Source organism: Megalops cyprinoides, chromosome 11, assembly GCF_013368585.1.
Source record: "Megalops cyprinoides isolate fMegCyp1 chromosome 11, fMegCyp1.pri, whole genome shotgun sequence".
Taxonomy (NCBI): domain Eukaryota; kingdom Metazoa; phylum Chordata; class Actinopteri; order Elopiformes; family Megalopidae; genus Megalops; species Megalops cyprinoides.
In genome coordinates this window covers 11,189,579-11,206,566 of record NC_050593.1, presented here as the reverse complement: position 1 = coordinate 11,206,566, position 16,988 = coordinate 11,189,579, and the positions used below count along the sequence as shown (strand labels likewise).

General features: G+C 45.5%; 2 protein-coding genes across 3 annotated transcripts; one reads left to right on the top strand and one right to left on the bottom strand.

The window, feature by feature from the left end:
• The first annotated feature begins 3,402 nt into the window (after positions 1–3,402).
• casp8 (caspase 8, apoptosis-related cysteine peptidase) lies at positions 3,403–11,380 on the top strand. 2 transcript variants are annotated; one of them, XM_036540961.1, is made up of 10 exons: positions 3,403–3,522; positions 4,519–4,841; positions 5,148–5,247; positions 7,671–7,809; positions 7,901–7,989; positions 8,169–8,220; positions 8,421–8,500; positions 8,782–8,905; positions 9,695–10,196; positions 10,744–11,380. In XM_036540961.1, the coding sequence occupies exons 2-10, from the start codon at positions 4,537–4,539 to the stop codon at positions 10,871–10,873; spliced, it is 1,521 nt and encodes a 506-aa protein (XP_036396854.1). In that variant the 5' UTR covers positions 3,403–3,522; positions 4,519–4,536; the 3' UTR covers positions 10,874–11,380. The 2 variants fall into 2 exon arrangements, with proteins under 2 accessions (XP_036396854.1, XP_036396853.1); XM_036540960.1 differs by having other exon boundaries at positions 7,898–7,989.
• A 721-nt stretch (positions 11,381–12,101) lies between these two features.
• On the bottom strand, positions 12,102–15,556 carry casp20 (caspase 20, apoptosis-related cysteine peptidase). Its single transcript, XM_036540785.1, has 5 exons — positions 15,274–15,556; positions 14,653–14,687; positions 14,350–14,464; positions 13,344–13,812; positions 12,102–12,348 (listed from the first exon to the last, which is right to left on the bottom strand). The coding sequence occupies exons 1-5, from the start codon at positions 15,554–15,556 to the stop codon at positions 12,180–12,182; spliced, it is 1,071 nt and encodes a 356-aa protein (XP_036396678.1). The 3' UTR covers positions 12,102–12,179.
• Between the last annotated feature and the right edge of the window lie 1,432 nt (positions 15,557–16,988).

Below are 16,988 nucleotides of genomic sequence, written 5' to 3'. Positions count from 1 at the left end.
CACAGAGACGTACATGTACATATACACTGTGTCTTTGTTTTGTCTGCTGTCTCCCTACTTGCTTACTTAATACACTATCCAGCCATAACACACACACACACACACACACACCACTTTGTAAGTGACTCATTTTTACTATTGCCTTGTGACTCCAATTTGTTCATGCAATACCAGACCCTGCCAATGGGAAACTCCCAGCATACACTATTAGATGGAAGTGGGATTGTTGTAGACTGAGGTTGGATGATAAGTAATATATGATACCCAGTAAGCCAGTGGCTACCAAGGAACGGGTATACTTCCAGAAGTATCCGACAAGAATGGAATTTATTACTAAATGGAATTACAAGTGCAGTGAATTCTCTTGAGCATGTATTTGCATATATGCTGTTTTTAAATGAAGTTTGATTTTAGACTCCTGGTGTTCAGAGAGAGAGATAAAGGGTAAAGCAGAGAATGTGAGAGGGTGAAGCTCCTTGCATCATATGCCATTGTGTGAATTACCTGGAGCTGTGGTCCTGAACCAAAGGGTGTCTGCACTCACCAGCTGTATTTCTGACCCCAGCCCTTGAGAGTGTCACAGTCTGGTATTAGTGTGATGGGCCAGAACACTACAGGGATGTGAAGAGGAGAAGGCCAGGCCAGGCTGAAATGGTAGCAAAAGATCTACTGGAATGTCTCGAATACCCAGGTGTGACTTTCTGCTGTTGGTGGTGGTTATGTAGCCATATTGCAGCTAGGGGGCGCTGGGAGACTGCCCAAAGTTTGCCTGCTGCAGTTTGTTCATGATTGCCGTGATTGTAGCCTCATGCTCGTACGCCACAGCTCACAGCAAGTTAAGGTGGGCCTGTGGGCTGGTGTGTGAGTCTGCTGAATGTATTCATGTCCCGGTGGGGATAGCAATGGCAAAGCTAGCTGGCTGCACAGTAAGGGGAAAAACTGTGGTCACAGTAGGGGTGGATGGGTAGATTCAACAGACATGTGGCCACAATGACAGCTAGTTTCCTGTGTGATCTTTGACCCCGGATTGACCTCCCCTTGGTGTCTGCTCTAAAGTTTTGCTCATATGCAGCACTCTTAGTTTTTGCTTACATAATCACTATTAGGACAGATTATTTAATGTATGTTAATAATAATATGGTAGACCAGCATTAACAAGGCTTTGTTAGCAAATGTTATGAAAAGTATAATTATGCAGGTTTTGAGTCAGAGCTTGATGTAGGCATTGTTTTTGTTTTGTCTTTTTTGCATTGGTTGATGGATAAGGGATGCCAAACTGAAATATTTTAAAACTACTAATAATTTAAAGCCAGTTTTTGTGTCCAGATAATAAAAGCCAACCAGGTTATGTTTTAATGACTGTGTACGATCAGGGGCAAAGCAGCACCCTGTCTCTGCGACGTCCGTTGCAGGTGAACCTGAGGGTACTCAGAAGGGTCAGAGTTCATTTGACCCAGATTTACTTTTAATTTTCAAAGACCAGAATAATAGTGGTTCAACTGCACCTGTGGGTTTTAGCTCAGGTGACGTGACTGAAAGGGCAGCTATGGCTGGTGGGCTACCCCACACGGCACAGCAAAGATCTCCTGCACTTACCGTATCCAAGGTGCTCGAACAGAACTCGGTTAAATATAGGGAAACACTTTAATTGTGGCATCAGCAAAGAGTATCTACTTTTTTGTACCTTACTTCTATGTGGTGCAGAACCTGCATGCAGAAGATGTGTGGTTTTGTGATTCCTTACAGGAAAGGTTTATGAGGGCTATTAAGAGACGGAGTGGAGAGTTTGTAACTCTTCCTGCGGATTAATGTGTAAAAATGTACTCTTACAAACCCCTCTGTGCCTTTCCCCCCTCCCCTCAAAAATACCAATGAAGGTCATGCTGTTGTAATTTTATAAATAAATAAGTTAAAAAAAAAAAATTGGTCTTTGGTACTTTAATCTGATAATAGGACAAAGCTGACATACAAACAGGTGTCCTGTGTCATTTTCATGTAGACTTTCTGCCTAGGTGACACACCACATTTGTTTTGATGCCTAGTATCCAGTATTTTACGTATTATACATTTAGTCTATAACTTAACATTGAAGAAATCCAGGATGAGTTGCCTAGTTTGCTCAAGGTCACAACAGAAATGCTCCACATTAGAATCCAACGTGCAACGTTCGGGTAACAGGCCCGGCTCCTTATCCTTTACACCACGGTTCAGCAGTATACACGGGTACATGGAGTTCTGCCTCAGTAACTAATGTGCTGCGCTTGAGGGTGTGTCTTACTTTATATTAACGAGCAGTATGGGCGTGTGAGAAAGAAGGAGCTGCGTAAAAGGCTAGGCTGAGCTTAACAACTCTCCTCGACACGTAAATCGCCCGAGATTGTTAAACGTAGCAATGTTTAAATTGTGACACTAAGTGGCATCTAGCGGAAAACCAATTGTAAGTCTCTCTGATCATATATTCAACTTCGCTAGGTATAAGTTTCATTCTCCTATTTGCAGCTATGTCGACTGAACAGCAAACTCAATGAATAAGCTGAATGTTGGGGTTGCTTTTGTTTGAGTAGACCGAGTGGTGTTTTCCAGCCGTGACACTTGCCCCCCCCCCCCCCCCCCCCCCATAAATAAATATGACATCCGCTGTATATTAGCATCGTCTCGAAGAAGCTCTGCAAGCTCAAGTCGAGCGCTGACTAACTTCTTGTGTTTCTTTCACCGATACTTAACATAAATGCACAGCGAGTGAATGTGTTAACGCTTGGCACTGTACTTCGCTATTTTGATTAATCTCCTGGGACAGAAGTGATCCTTCAAGGTTTTTACTCATGGTCGGACTCTCATTCTTTTCGGCAGTTTTCTGCCCACTTCGCCATTTTTGCGGTTAGTTTTGGCGCTGAAAATCCTACAGTGCGATGAAAGTGTTTAGCTAATCCCTCCCTCCCAACTTCTGATTGAATAGAACGCACATCAAACGTTTCTCGAAACGAAATGACCGTTTGTAATGTCAGACGTTATGTTAATGATTGACAGCCCTGTCTTAGGAGTGGACACAGTTCATTTATTATTAGATCGTAGTGTTTTAATGTTAAAACATGGCTGAATTACTGGATCATTGGTTTCCTTATCTCTTCAAACTCCCGCACCAATGTTGGCAAAAGTAGCCCGAATTCTATCGACGGATCCCAAGGTCATTTTTTTCCTGCATAACAAAAGTATTCTTTAAAAGATTAAAAGTAGTCCAGTCAGTCAACACGGATGGAGAACAGGAAAGTAAAGATTGGGAAAAAACCTTAAACTCAAATTCCTCACCAACACGCTGAAAGAATGACATCTGGGAGCCAATCGCACCGCGCTGTGTCACCAACGCTTCCTGGTAAACGAGTCTCAAAACCGAAACTAAAGAGAAGGAGGAAGCTGAGCGGCGGTGGGCTTCAGTCTCTGTGATAATGTCATTTTTGTACTTTTTTGTGATTCGTTCTTGTGTTTGAGTTGATTCACCAGGCTGCCAGTATTTTGTGAATACGAGTAAGTAAGCTTTATTCTTCGGGTTTTGCTGGAGGTACTTTAAATTTCTGTTGTCCACACTTGCAAAATGAGGCATTGGAAACACTAGACGCCAATCCGTGATAGCGTGAACTCAAGTGTCCACATTTAACTGTAGTAGATTTTTACAGTAGTTGTACGTGTAGTTGTTTAAGTGTCATCTACGAATTATACTTTTCTCCCAGCTGTGTGTCATAAATGACGTTAACTGTCTTCATTGTTCAAACAATTTTTTTTTCTGCTTTTTCAGAGCGGGAATGTTTGTCCCACGTTTGTATCTTGCTTACAATCTTTAACACATTTTGACATTAGACTAGTGACGCAGTAGTTTTTTTTTTTTAATATCTGTGTTCAGAACATTTGAAATATGAATATATTCAACCAATGGAACACAGAAAACATTTTGAACACTAACTGATGTTAACATATACCATACCTAATTAGGTATTATTTCATTGATAACTGCTGAATCATAATATGAACACTCTACCAGATGAATACCGATTCAGGCTCACAAGTTACGGTCAGAGGTCAATAGGTCATAGATTATGATTTGTCAAATGACAGTAAAAACTGAAGAAGTGTTAAGTTCGGGATTTCGAGTGCAGATCCACTGTTCTCTGGTATCTGGTAATCAAAGTCACTTTTATAGGCTATTAGCTGGTCCATGTAGAATGAAGATCAGTGAATATGTGTAACTTGATTGCTGGAGGTTGTCATCACTTCCTGCTAGGTAGGATCCTTGTCGCATTTGCGCAGATCCACTGATCCCCATAGCACGCAGATTGACTGGTAGGCACCTACGTAGCACCCCGAGAATGCAAATAGCCCTATCAGCGGCCGAAAGATCAGTGTGTGTGAACAGACCCCACAGTGGCGCGGTCTAGCCGATTGTGACCCGCGAATGTGTGGCCGCTAAGTCTCCTCCCATTAACACCCCCTCCCTCCCCGCCCCTCCTTCCCGCTGTCCCCCCCAAGCTGTGGCGCGCGAGAGGCATGGACGTCACCCTGATGTTCGAGATCGACGGGGAGCTGGAATCCTCCGAGGTGGCGAGCCTCAAGTTCCTGTGCAGGGACCATGTGCCCTGGAAGCAGCTGGAGCGGGTGCAGGACGGCCGCGAGCTCTTCCAGAAGCTGGAGGAGCAGGGCCTACTGGGAGACGACACCCTCTTCGTGGAGGAGCTGCTGCTCGCTATCAAACGGCTGGACCTTCTGACGAACCACCTGAACACCAACGGCGAGGCGGTGGAGTTGACCATACAGAGACGGGGGGTCTCGTACACTGGCATCTCTCCGTACCGGTGAGTCCCGCGCTCTGTCTGAGGAGCCATTTTTACTGTGATACTAGGGGCAGCAGTGTAGCGTGGTGGTAAAGCGCAGGGTCTGTAACTGAAAGGTTGCCGGTTCGATTTCCCGCTGAAGCACCTCCGTCATACCCTTGGGCAAGGTACTTAACCCAGAATTTCCTCAGTAAATTTCCATCTGGATAATATGTGTTGTAACCTATGTGAGTCACTTTGGATAAGAGTGTTTGATAAATGTCAGTAATGTAGTGTACTATTTTACTGTGATACATTTTGCTAAGTCGGACCGCTTTTCATTTTCAGGAAGATGCTGTATGAGCTGTCTGAAGATGTGACGGATGATAATCTCAGCTCTCTCAAGTTCCTGTCGAAACTCCCACGGGCCAAGCAGGAGTCCTGCACAGTGAGTGTTTAAACAGCTGCAGTGGGTTTTTGCTGCACAGAGGGTCGACACTGTCCCCATGTTTGGGATAATTGTGTAGCTTAGATTTCTGTGGGGTGCAGTGTTATGCAGTGGGGCCATTCCCTGCCCAGAATTCTGAACTTTTTCCAGTTCATGTCATGGGTTTTCTAAAACTAAAATCCTATAGCTCTTTTAGTTATGAATTTTTGGTTATTGAATTTTTGAAGTTTGGCCCTCGGAGCTAAATTTCATCATTTTTGCGGTTCTTTGTATGTGTATTATATTACTAGTTTGCACTTTCTTTCAACCAAATTTTGATTCTGTGTAGTATTAATATAGTTCTATCACATTTAGAAGTTATTTGGTCCTGCATAAAAAGTTGAATGCCACAGACCTTGCTAAATATAGCTTCGGAGCTGAAAAACCCTCTTTTTAAGATATTTTGACTGTAGATTTTCACAAGAAGGATTATTTTAATTTCCTTGAAACTTTTTTTTTATGGGAAAGTGTTAATAGTCATTGCAGATATATAAAAAATTTAAAGATGTTATAATACTCCTTCATAATTTAATAATTTTTTGAAAATAGCTAATTTTTCGTACTTTTCATTGGCTGTAATATTACACTCAGCAGTTTTATTTCATAGTTAGATATTTGTACTATGTTGACTTCAACGGTTTCTATCTCTGTGTGATACCTATTGAGCCTGTTTTTCATTGGGTTCAGGAAATGTGCAAGTTACAGCTTGTAATGGCTTTGTCTGTTGCATACTTGTCATCTTGTTCTGTGTGTCTGGACAAAATATGAATCTTACTTCCTTAGCTCAATACACATATATTATTTAACAGTTTCAGACTTTTCTGATCTAATTTCTGACATCATCAACTAGTAGCATTAGAAAACAACAAGGTTGTAATAGTTTTACATTTTCAAATTCGTTTTTATCTTGATAATATGTTTGTATTCAGTCTGAATTTCCGTTTAGTTTTACTTAGTTTCACCAGTGTTTTCATTAGTTTCAGTTTTGTTTTTATATCATGGACTCATTTCTATTTCGTTTTAGTTTATTATAGTTTCAGTTTTAGTCATTTTAGTTAAGGAGAAAAAAATTGTCTAAGATTAGCGCATCGTGAAAAATAATCTGGTTATCATTGAAGATATCAACATTTCAGGACTAAACTTAACTAACATATGCGATACATTTATTTCAGACTACAGAGAATTTTGGGAGTGTGACCAGTGGTGGCTTCTGCCAAATCTCTCGGGGGGGGGGGGGGGGGGCAATTGTTCAATTGGTAAATTAACAGCTAGCTAACTTGACATTGTCACATTGAATTGAGCAGGAGTAGCAGAACAAAACGTTACCTACTTCGCAGCCTGCTAGCCACGTTTTCCGCTGATACCAGCTCCGCGAAAATCCCCAGTTATATGATTATGCCCCCCCCTCCCCCCACCCCCTTTGTAGATACTTGCTTGATGTTTAAATTTGGTCTGGGTGGTCCTTATTCTTTAGTTGCCAATTTATCCTGCGACGACTGAACGGTATTTTTATTGCCACGATCTAATGCCACGACTATGATATTCACAGTCAGCAAGGACAAACTGTCTAGAACAGTCACAGCTAGTGTAGCACTGTGGTAGGATGTGTGATGTGAAAAATTCCCTCCCTTTCCTCCTTTGGTGGTGCGTCGCCCGATCGCATGTCAAAAAACCATTACTTTTCGTCTTAGTTTTAGTTTTAGTATACGCTAATAACCCTGGAAAACAATAAAGCAAGTCTGGGCTAATCCCACCTGAAACAGGTTTGGACGGATTATTGCAAAATGGATTGCAACATACCCAGAAGTATATAAAAGAGTGCAATCATAATTCATTTCATCATTAAGCAGTTTGATGTGATAGTGAGATCATGGAGCCCTGCTCTATTGGGAGAAAGCCTAGAAGAAGCCAGCTGTCACAAGACAGCCTACACTAATGGAAAAGTTGCTCTTTCAAGTTTGGCTGAGTTGGGAACAGACAAGGAACCATTGAAGTTGAGAAGTGGATGTTCTGACTTGAAATTTGAAATTTCAGCCCAATGCAGTAAAAAAAAAGCAACTGGTGAGGCTTATAATACTCATACAAAGAATCACAAAAATGATGAAATTTAGCTCCGAGGGCCAAATTCATAACTAAAAACGTATTTGGAGTAGAGCTATAAGATTTTGCAAGGTCCCATGAATTTAATAGAAGTTTTACATGAATTTTTTTTGAGAAAATCCATGACATTAACTGGGAGGTCTTAGACGGGCTGGCATGGAATGACCCAGTGGGAATAGTGTGTTGGTGCTGTGTTATGTAGTGTGAGTAGTGTGTTCTGTGTCATTCCTGTCGGCGCAGTATTATGCAGTGTTACGCAGTGTGCTGTGTGTCCTCTCCGGCAGAGCGCCCTGGACGTGCTGGTGGAGATGGAGAAGCGGGAGGAGCTGGGGGAGGATAACGTGGAGCCGCTGGCCGCGGTGTGTGAGCAGTTCAACAAGCAGCTGGCCACCAGACTGCGGGAGTACGCAGCTCAGCGGGCAGGTGAGAGAAAGGGACACGCTAACAGCGGCCCCCGGCCCACTGCCTTCTCCCGGTCTATCACCGGTGACGCTGCCTCTCCTGTCTCCAGCAGGGGGCGATCGTAGGACACCTCTCCCGTACCAGGAGTCATTTGTGCACGGATATACAGACAGAAGCTCCACATACCCAGAGACGGGCTCTGTAAGGCCACCGACAGTTGTGTTCACTGTCAGCTGATTCTCTATTCTTTTGTTAGATTGCACTCACAGTTTAGTATGAAGCCGTTCTGTTGGACGTAATCACCCACGGCTTTACGCATCTTCATCCCTGAGACTCAGCCTCATATTGATTCATTCTCATGTTTGTCCGTCTCCCATCAGCCCAGCCCGCCACAGCAGCCCCGGAGGCTGTCTCCTCCTGAGCCCACTCCCAGTAAGTTTGTCCACCCTTCACACAAACATAGCAGCGCGCTTAACGTGCATTCCAAAAAATGATAGACTCCCTAAGACACTTCCCCCACATTTTCCTCTGCTACCTGTCTCCCAGATACTCCCCCTCTCACCTACCCCTCAGACCCCCTCCTTTTCTCACCTTTCCCCCAGGTATATTAATTCTCTTATCTCTGTCGGCAGTGCTGTCTGTCCCCATTTCAGAGGAAACTCAGAGCCTGTCCATAGATGCTGCTCCAGACACTACACCTGCACCCGAGGAGGTGATCAGACCGTCAAATTTAAAATAACTCCGATAGATTTTATATGTACAGCGAGCACCTTTCATGTCCAAAGCTGCATATTATCAATATTTCACACTTGCACTGCTGCAGAAGGATAATGCAACTCCAAGTGTAGATAGTAGATAATAGATATAAAGTTTATTGTGTTTATTATGTAAAAATTCTGTAGAATTACAAGTGTGTGGATGTGTAAATGATGTTGTAGTGAAGTATTTCTGGGTGCATCAGGTCCGTGAGTCTCGCTGGTGTATGTCTTGCAGCCAGATGATACGTACAGCATGACAAGCCGGCCGCGCGGGTACTGCCTCATCATCAATAACTTCAACTTCAGGGAGGCGACGAAGATGCCCCTGAAGAACCGCAAAGGCACCGACAAGGACGCGGGTGAGCGCTAGAGCTCTCTGACCACCGGGGAGGCCGGCTTTCGTTCAGACCCACTCACAGCTCAGAACTGGCCTTCGATCGGGCCAGTTCTTTGAATATGGATCTGGACAGTAACGTTTTGACTGTTATCTGCTCAAGTATCTCTGGGAAATAAGTATTAGTTCATATTAAATAATGACAGCTTCTGCTGTTAGAGTGCTGATGAAGGTCAGTATTTTTTCCAGTTTGTTTTTAATAATTCTGTTTGAATTATTTTGGCAAAACACTTGCTGGCTTTACTAGCCTGAGACGCTTTTATCTGCCCCAGGCAAGCAGGCAGCTGCTAATGTTGAACTCTGCTCTATCTCTCTCTCTCTCCCTCTCACTCTCTCTTTCTCTTTCTCTCCCCCTCCCCCTATCTCTGTGTCTCTGTACCTCTATCTCTGGGTCTCTCCCCCGTCTGTTTCCCCCCTCTCTGTCTCTCTCTTTCCATGTCTCTCACTGTGCCCCTGTCTCTATGCCTCTCTCTCTGTCTCTGTCTTCCTCTCCCCTCTTTCCCCCTTCTGCCTGTCTGTCTGTCTGTCTCTCTCTGTCTCTCTCTCTCCCCCTGCCATCTCTCTCTCTCTGTCTCTCTCCCCCCGCCACCTCTCTCTGTCTCTCTCTCTCCCCCTGCCATCTCTCTCTCTCTCTCTCTCTCTGTCTCTCTCTCTCTCTCTCCCCCTGCCATCTCTCTCTCTCCCCCTGCCATCTCTCTCTCTCTCTGTCTCTCTCTCTCTCTCTCTCTCTCTCTCTGTCCCCCCCCCCCTGCAGAGAGCCTGACGAAGGTGTTCACCAGACTGCATTTCAAAGTGGAGGAGTGGAAGGACCTGAGGGGGGAGGCGCTGCTGCGGGTGGTGGATGAGTTCGGCGGCAGGGACCACGGCGCGCTGGACGCCTTCGTGTGCTGCGTGCTGTCCCACGGCGAGAAGGGCACGGTGCTGGGCACGGACGGCAGGGAGGTGCGCATCCGCGACATCACGCTGCCCTTCACCAGCAGCCGCTGCCCGTCGCTGGCCCGCAAGCCCAAGCTCTTCTTCATCCAGGCGTGCCAGGGCCAGGACATGCAGCGCGGCTACGCCCCGGCCGGCGGCGGCGGGCGGGGGGGCGTGTACGAGGAGGACGCCGGCCGCATCGTGCCCGACGCCATCCCCGACGACGCCGACTTCCTGCTGGGGATGGCCACGGTGGAGGACTACAAGTCCTTCCGCAGCGTCACGGAGGGCTCCATCTTCATCCAGGAGCTCTGCCGCCAGCTGGAGGACTGCTGCCCCAGGTATGTGAAGATAGGGCAGATAAAGCAGGGTTATTCATATGAACATTGCTGAACAGTCTAATTGTTATTCGTATGAGTGTTACTTGTACGGTCTAATGCAGGGTTATTTATGAGAAAGTTAGAGCTAGCATGTTACTGTACTGGCTAATGAAAAGTTATTTATACAAAAATTAGGGCTAGCATGTTGCTATACTGGATGATGTGGGGTTATTCATATGACAGTTGAGGCTAGACTGTCACTGTACTGGATAATGTTGGGTTAATCAAATGTTAATCAAAGATGACGATGAAGGCAGTGTCCTTCTGCCTGCCTTTTCCACAGTGTGAGGTAACAGAGAATCCGTGTTAGTGTTCTAACTAGATGGGAAAGTGAGGCCTTGTGAAACCCAGAGTGGGTGGAGCCATCATGCGCTACCGGCAACTCACTGCACTCAGTGTGCACTCAGCTTTAATTGGTACATGAGGGCTAGTGATTGACAGCACGGCGTACGTCCACCCAACCCCACTTTTGTGTCCCTATGTCTTAACAGCATGCTCTCTTTGGCAGGAGAGAAGACATCCTAACGATCCTGACCAGAGTGAACCATAAAGTGAGCAGGGGAACCTACCTGGATCACAAGCAGATGCCAGAGCCGCGGTACACTCTGACCAAGAAGCTGGTCCTGCCTTTAGACTGACAAGCCATCTGCCATTTCTGCCTACACAGACAAGATGCCTTCCTATTGGATACCAGCAGGGGTGCTTTGATCACATTACCAGCGGTGTCATCTCAGTGCCCGGTTAGGGACTCAGGTTTTGCACTTCCTCCTTTGAAGCGAAGCAGAATCCACACCGCAGTGCACTTACTTTTAGTATGGGTGAAACTCAGATTCCGTTACTGCCGATGCAGAAGAAAAGGATTATGGGATAGCACTCAATTGCACCTCCATGGCTGTTTTGTACTTCACTGTCTGAAATGAACTCACTCACCTAAAGAACATGCATTTTTGTGAAAATGAAATTACAATTCCTTTTGTAAGCCTTCATGAAAAACAAGGGATTGTGGGAAAGAGTTCAGCTGCCCTGCTGGGTGATGAACTATGTTTTACGTAAACTCTACTGAAATATAGCATAATGGTAATGCTAATGGTGGATGGAGAGATACTACAGTTGCACTGTATTGGCTGTTTACATGTGATGTGCACCACATTTACTAGAATACTGAAAATGTATGAGCACTGCTCAAACTGTTTCTTTTGAATGGATGAAATGCATAAATACAGATTTTATATATTATTATTTTCTGTATTCCCATATTTTTAATGCCAGTCGCCACACTTGCTCCTGTAATGTGCATACTCTGGTTACGAGGGTAATGTCACAGCAGTCCTGGCCATATGCAATTATTACCACTTGACTGTATCACATTCATGAGGTGAACTCAGCACACTGTACCTGAGGGCTGAAAATGGGTATAGTCTCACATGAGTGGAGGCAAATAGGACTGACAGGACAGTCCCCCTAAAATCACATGTCTGTGCCACTCCACCTCCCCCAGTTAAACATTTTACCCCCCTATTCTGGCTGGCTGGAAGAATATTATCAGCAGCAGCAGAGTGACAGTCTGCAGTGAGTACAGCCTGACCTTGAAGCTGTTGGTAGCAAAGCACCCACTAAGCAAATTGTTTGAAACAAAACAATGACACAAATGAAGTGTAAAGGTAAAATGAAATCCTTTTAATGCCTAAAAGTACAGTTCTATAAAAAAGTATGAAATCATCAAAATACAAAGGTCATTATGTTTTAAAGTGACTGGAATTGTATTCAAAAGTTGACTACCAATGAACATTTAAAAAAAACAGTAAAAGAAATGAAAGTAGGAAAATGATTATCAAAATCATTATTGCTCAAACGTTTAGAGGGACGTAAAGGTGCCGTGGAATGCCCTTATTGGGAGAGGCCCTTTGCGGGGGAGAGGGGGAGGAGAGAGGCTCTATGCCTTGGTCAGGGGGCGTAACCGCTGGGCACAGGGAAGACCAGCCTCTTCCTCAGGGTGAATCCGGGGCTGGGGATCTGTTTGGCCAGCTGGAGCCCGTTTGCTGTCCACAGCCTGCCCTCTTTCAGGCTCACCTCCTCGTTCACCTTGGTGAGGATGGTCAGGATGTCCTCACCCCTGCCACAGGAGAGACACAGTCACTCAGGACCAGAGAGAGCCGTGCATTACACACCACCAAGAGGCTTAGATGCATCTTATGTAGTTCAAATATTATCCGTTTATACAAATGGCTATTGAGGAGCTGCAGCTGTTCATCTTGATCTTAATTCATGCATTAATGTGCCTTGCGTTGAAAGTGACGGTGGAGTTCCTTGCTCAGTGGCAGTGGCCCTGCCTGGAATATGAACCTGCAACCTTCCGAGCACAGGCTTGGATCAAGAACAGTGATGCGACCCTGCTGTCTGATCTGAGACCCTTTCATAATTGTACCTGCGCTCTTAAACTACAGATGGAATCAATGGGGAAGAACAACCACAAAATAGTCATGCATATTTGGGCTCTGTGTTGTGCACCAATCACTCAATGGCTGTAATCGTAAGTGGTCAACGTGAAATGACTTTGATAAGAAAATTAATCAATTGTAACTGTATATCTGATGAGGCAGAAGAGCGAAAGGGGTTCGGCAAAGTGTGGAATATTTCATTTCAGTCACCGTGAGAAGTACATTTAGCTGCCTATATCAATAAGCTGTCTATATCAGTCAGAATGTATTTGTGTTAAAACTACAGAGCAGGCCCATTATTTGAAATGCACTGTTGTGCTGGGCATGAGCTGGACATCAGAATAATGCAGCTCAGGTGTTTGTATGTCTATAATTTGACTGAGGTAGTTGAGCCACAAAATGATCTGCGGTCGAGGTGACCGACGACCCATCCATTACTGACGGTCGCTTGATCTGTGTGATGGCCACTCAAAAAGACTGTGACACAAAAGTGATGCAATGCACTTGCTCACGAAGACCATCTTTTTCAGTCACAGCACAAAACACAGCCCCTAGGTAGCTTTAACATTAATATATTAGCGTTAGCATTAATGTGATGAGTGGTCGGGGCTGCAGTGAGCAGGCGGCGTGGTTACTCCGTGCGGCTCTGCCGGGGGGACACGGCACTCACTTTGGGCAGCCCTCCTTCAGCTGTCGGCAGAGGGACTGGATGTACCAGCTGCCGGCGGCGCTTTCCCTCATGGAGAGGAATTCCGGAACGGTCGCCATTCCCACCAGGAAATCGCAATCCACCGGTATGTTGCGGGGGTTGAACGCGCCGGCGTCCGTCTCCACCACCGCCACCGAGCCCTGCAGCTGCTCCCCCTGGCAGGCCTGGATGAAGAAGACCTTGGGCTTGCCGGCCAGCGCGGGGCAGCCGGCGCCGTTGAAGGAGGACAGGATCTCGGGGACGGGCACGAGCTGGCCGTCGCAGCTGTAGACGCCCTGCTGCGTCCCGTGGCTGAGCACGCAGCAGACGAAGGCGTCGCCGTGCGCCGCCCCGCTGCGCTGCCGCAGCGCGGCCCGCATGTCCTGCGCCGTCTGATCCGTCAGCGTCTCCACGGTGAAGCCCAGCCAGCTGAACACCTGACTCAGAGCAACTGGGAGAGAGACGGGGACAGAAAGGAAGAGGGAGAGAAAGATTAAGAGAGAAAAAGAGAGGCAGACACATAGAGAGAAAGAGAGACAGGGAAAGAGACGGAGAGAGACAGAGAAAAAGCGAGAGGGAAAGAGGGAGAGAAAGAGACAGAGAGAGAGAGGTGACCATCATTCTAAGACCAGTACAGACAGCAACACTTGCACAATTTGTGCCAGCATGCCGTGACCGGAGAGACAGAGGAGCTGATCAATCTCTATACTGACAACGTTGCTGTTCATAGCATTACTGCTGTAGTTTTAAAACTTGAACTTGAAAGAGACCGAGAGAGAGAGACAGAGAGGGACAGAGAGGAGAACTTAGCAAGCAGTGTTCACCACTGTGGCACACTTTTCTAGCTTCTTTAGAGATAGATTTAATAATAAATTTGCCTTTGGTTTCAAGTACTACAGCATTATACAGTTAATGAATCACCAGTTGGAATTTCAGTGTTAGTGAGTCACCGGTTTTTATATGAGTCACCATGATTTAAAATACTGACCAGCATCTTGGCTAGAACCCCTCCTCTCCTTCAGTGAAGTGCTGGGTTCAAAGTGCTCGTTGTTGAAGATCAGACAGAAGCCGCGGGGCAGACTAGTCATCTTGTATTCACTGAGCTGTGGGCGGTGGCAAGAGGCACTGAGTCAGCCGCCAGAGAAAATACAATTACAGTCAAAGACAGCACACTTACATAGAAAACACGCTTATAGTAATAGATAGCACTTATAGTCATAGATACATTTATAGTCACAGGTAATACAATTACAGTCACAGGGAAAGTACTGAGCTGCACGAAGAAGCTTACTTGGTTGGTTCCCTGTGTTTCCTGGATGGGGTTGTCTGAGAATCAAAGAAATGACATTTTTAATTAAAAGTGTTAAATTTACGCTGTAGCTATTGGTGTCGATTTTGTCATCAGTTACTATTTCATGATTCAAATCTTTTCATGAATTAATTCATTCTTCCTGTTTTAATAGTTCAAACAGAAAACCTGCATGTTTGTATATGAGGCTCCTACACTAATGCTAGGTGCACTGGAAATGGGAGAGAGCTCAAAAGGGGGCCAGTAGCTGAGACCAGGTATTTGGAGGGGGCTGGGGCTAGGGCAGTTGAGGTGGAAGGGGGTTCATAAGAACCAAGGTTTAAGTGGCCTTGTGCATAACTCAAAATCAGAGGCTATCCAGAGAAGGACATAAGCTACATGCAAATTTGCAAGACTGCACACTGTCCAGAACCTCCTGCCACCAGCTGCTCAACTGGCTCTGGATTGTAAAGACAAGCTGCTGTCCCAGCTGTTGCTACCACATTTAACCATCACGGTTCATCCATGTTTTAGATCTATGCAGATATAACATAGCACATGCCCTATTTGTAAGCTTGGGTATCTCTGACAGTGTTGTGGTGCCTGTGGAGGGGGAGGTTATACCTGCGACAGCAGAAGAGAAAAGCTGTTTCAGGGTGGGGTAGGTGTCCTGGATGTCAGGTTGCTGTAGCAGGGTCAGGAAACCCTCGCAGGTGTGATCTCCCTTACACATAACTTTGTCCACCAGGTCGATGACTTTCTTCTCGCTGGACTGCTGCACGCTGCGGATGTTGTTGTACTCCCGATTGGTGATGAGCGCCATCTGCTGGACACGCTGCAAGATGTAATCCGAGTCCGCCGTGAGCGCCTCAATCAAGTCCATTTTCCTCTTTCGGATCTCCTGCATGGTGCCCCTCGCTCCCTGTCACCGCCATGAAAAAATAAAACAAACAAATTCACACGTGGTAATGGAGAGTGTCGGTCAAAACATGAATAATCTAAATAACCTGAGAATAATCGTTGAAACTCCAATAAATTCTGCTAGCGTTTTGTCTCCTGATCGACATCACATTATCAAACTAATATTGACTTTAAGTCTTCGGATCGGTCTGGTTTAAATTATTGCACAGATTTCTTTGAGTCAATGCCGCGTGCACGTAAAACCTCGAACACAGCAATGACTTCGAGGTCCTTACTAAGACGGTCTCACCACAATGGGCGGGTGTATCCAGACTGGGTGTGCCTCCTATTCGCGCTGTTTGCAAGCAAAATATTAAGATCACGACTTCACCGTCCACACGTTGTACAGTACTGTACAGTACAGCCGTTAAACAGTAGCCTACTGGACAACACCATATCCTAAATGAAAGTGAAAGAGAGAGAAGATAGGGATGGAAGGCGTGTCTCTTTGTTACGTGTTGATTTCTGTTTAACCCATAGGCTACATGGCCCGCGACGAAAACCTCTGCACAAATGGAAAAAAACAACAGAGTTGTATCGTTGTATTGTATATATGTTGAATTGAGAATCACCTAACTGCCCTGGCTAACTTCGAGTCATCGTTACTATATTTAACCATAGCTCGTCATTTGCACTTGTTAGACTAAATTAATTTTGTGAAGATTAATAATTAACGCACGGTAACTTAAGAATGGGGCAGCCAGGATGCGTGAGGTCAAGGCGACTGACACCGCACGCGAGAGAGGTCCTCCGCGGGGGTGGCACAAGGAAAACCACGCGTGGACGGCGTGAAACCGAGAGGGTGAGTGTTGAGATCTTAAATGACTTCACACATTTCCTGTCAACAAACTATGCCCAAACTACAGATGAACTTTGTAATGCTGTGGTTTTAAATGAGAAATGATGGTTACAGAGGCTAGGCGGAGCGCGCACCCTGCGTGCTATTGGGTTTCAGATCTATTTACACTCCGGCTGCACACCTGCCGAGCACCGGCGAGGGATTCAACTGTAAACAGGCTGTCGCTCTTACCAGGACGCAAGAGGCATATTATGTTATGCTGTTCTGATTGCAAGTTTATAACCAACGGGGTATGGCACAAGACTGTCCATAATACTCGAGATGGAGTTTGCATATTATTCACAGAAATTACATAGTTTGAAAAAGACAACAATTAAAGATCTCCATGAAGATACGGGTTATTGATCTAATCTTGCTATATAGTTAGGCGCACTCGAAGCAACGCCTAAAAATATATATATAAAGTAGCTGGCGAGTTTATAGCTCGTGTACATGTTGAGTGACTGTGGGATGCGCGAAAATAGCTACTGTATATCTGGTTCTATTTACTTACTGCACATATCACTCTTCTGCGTATCTG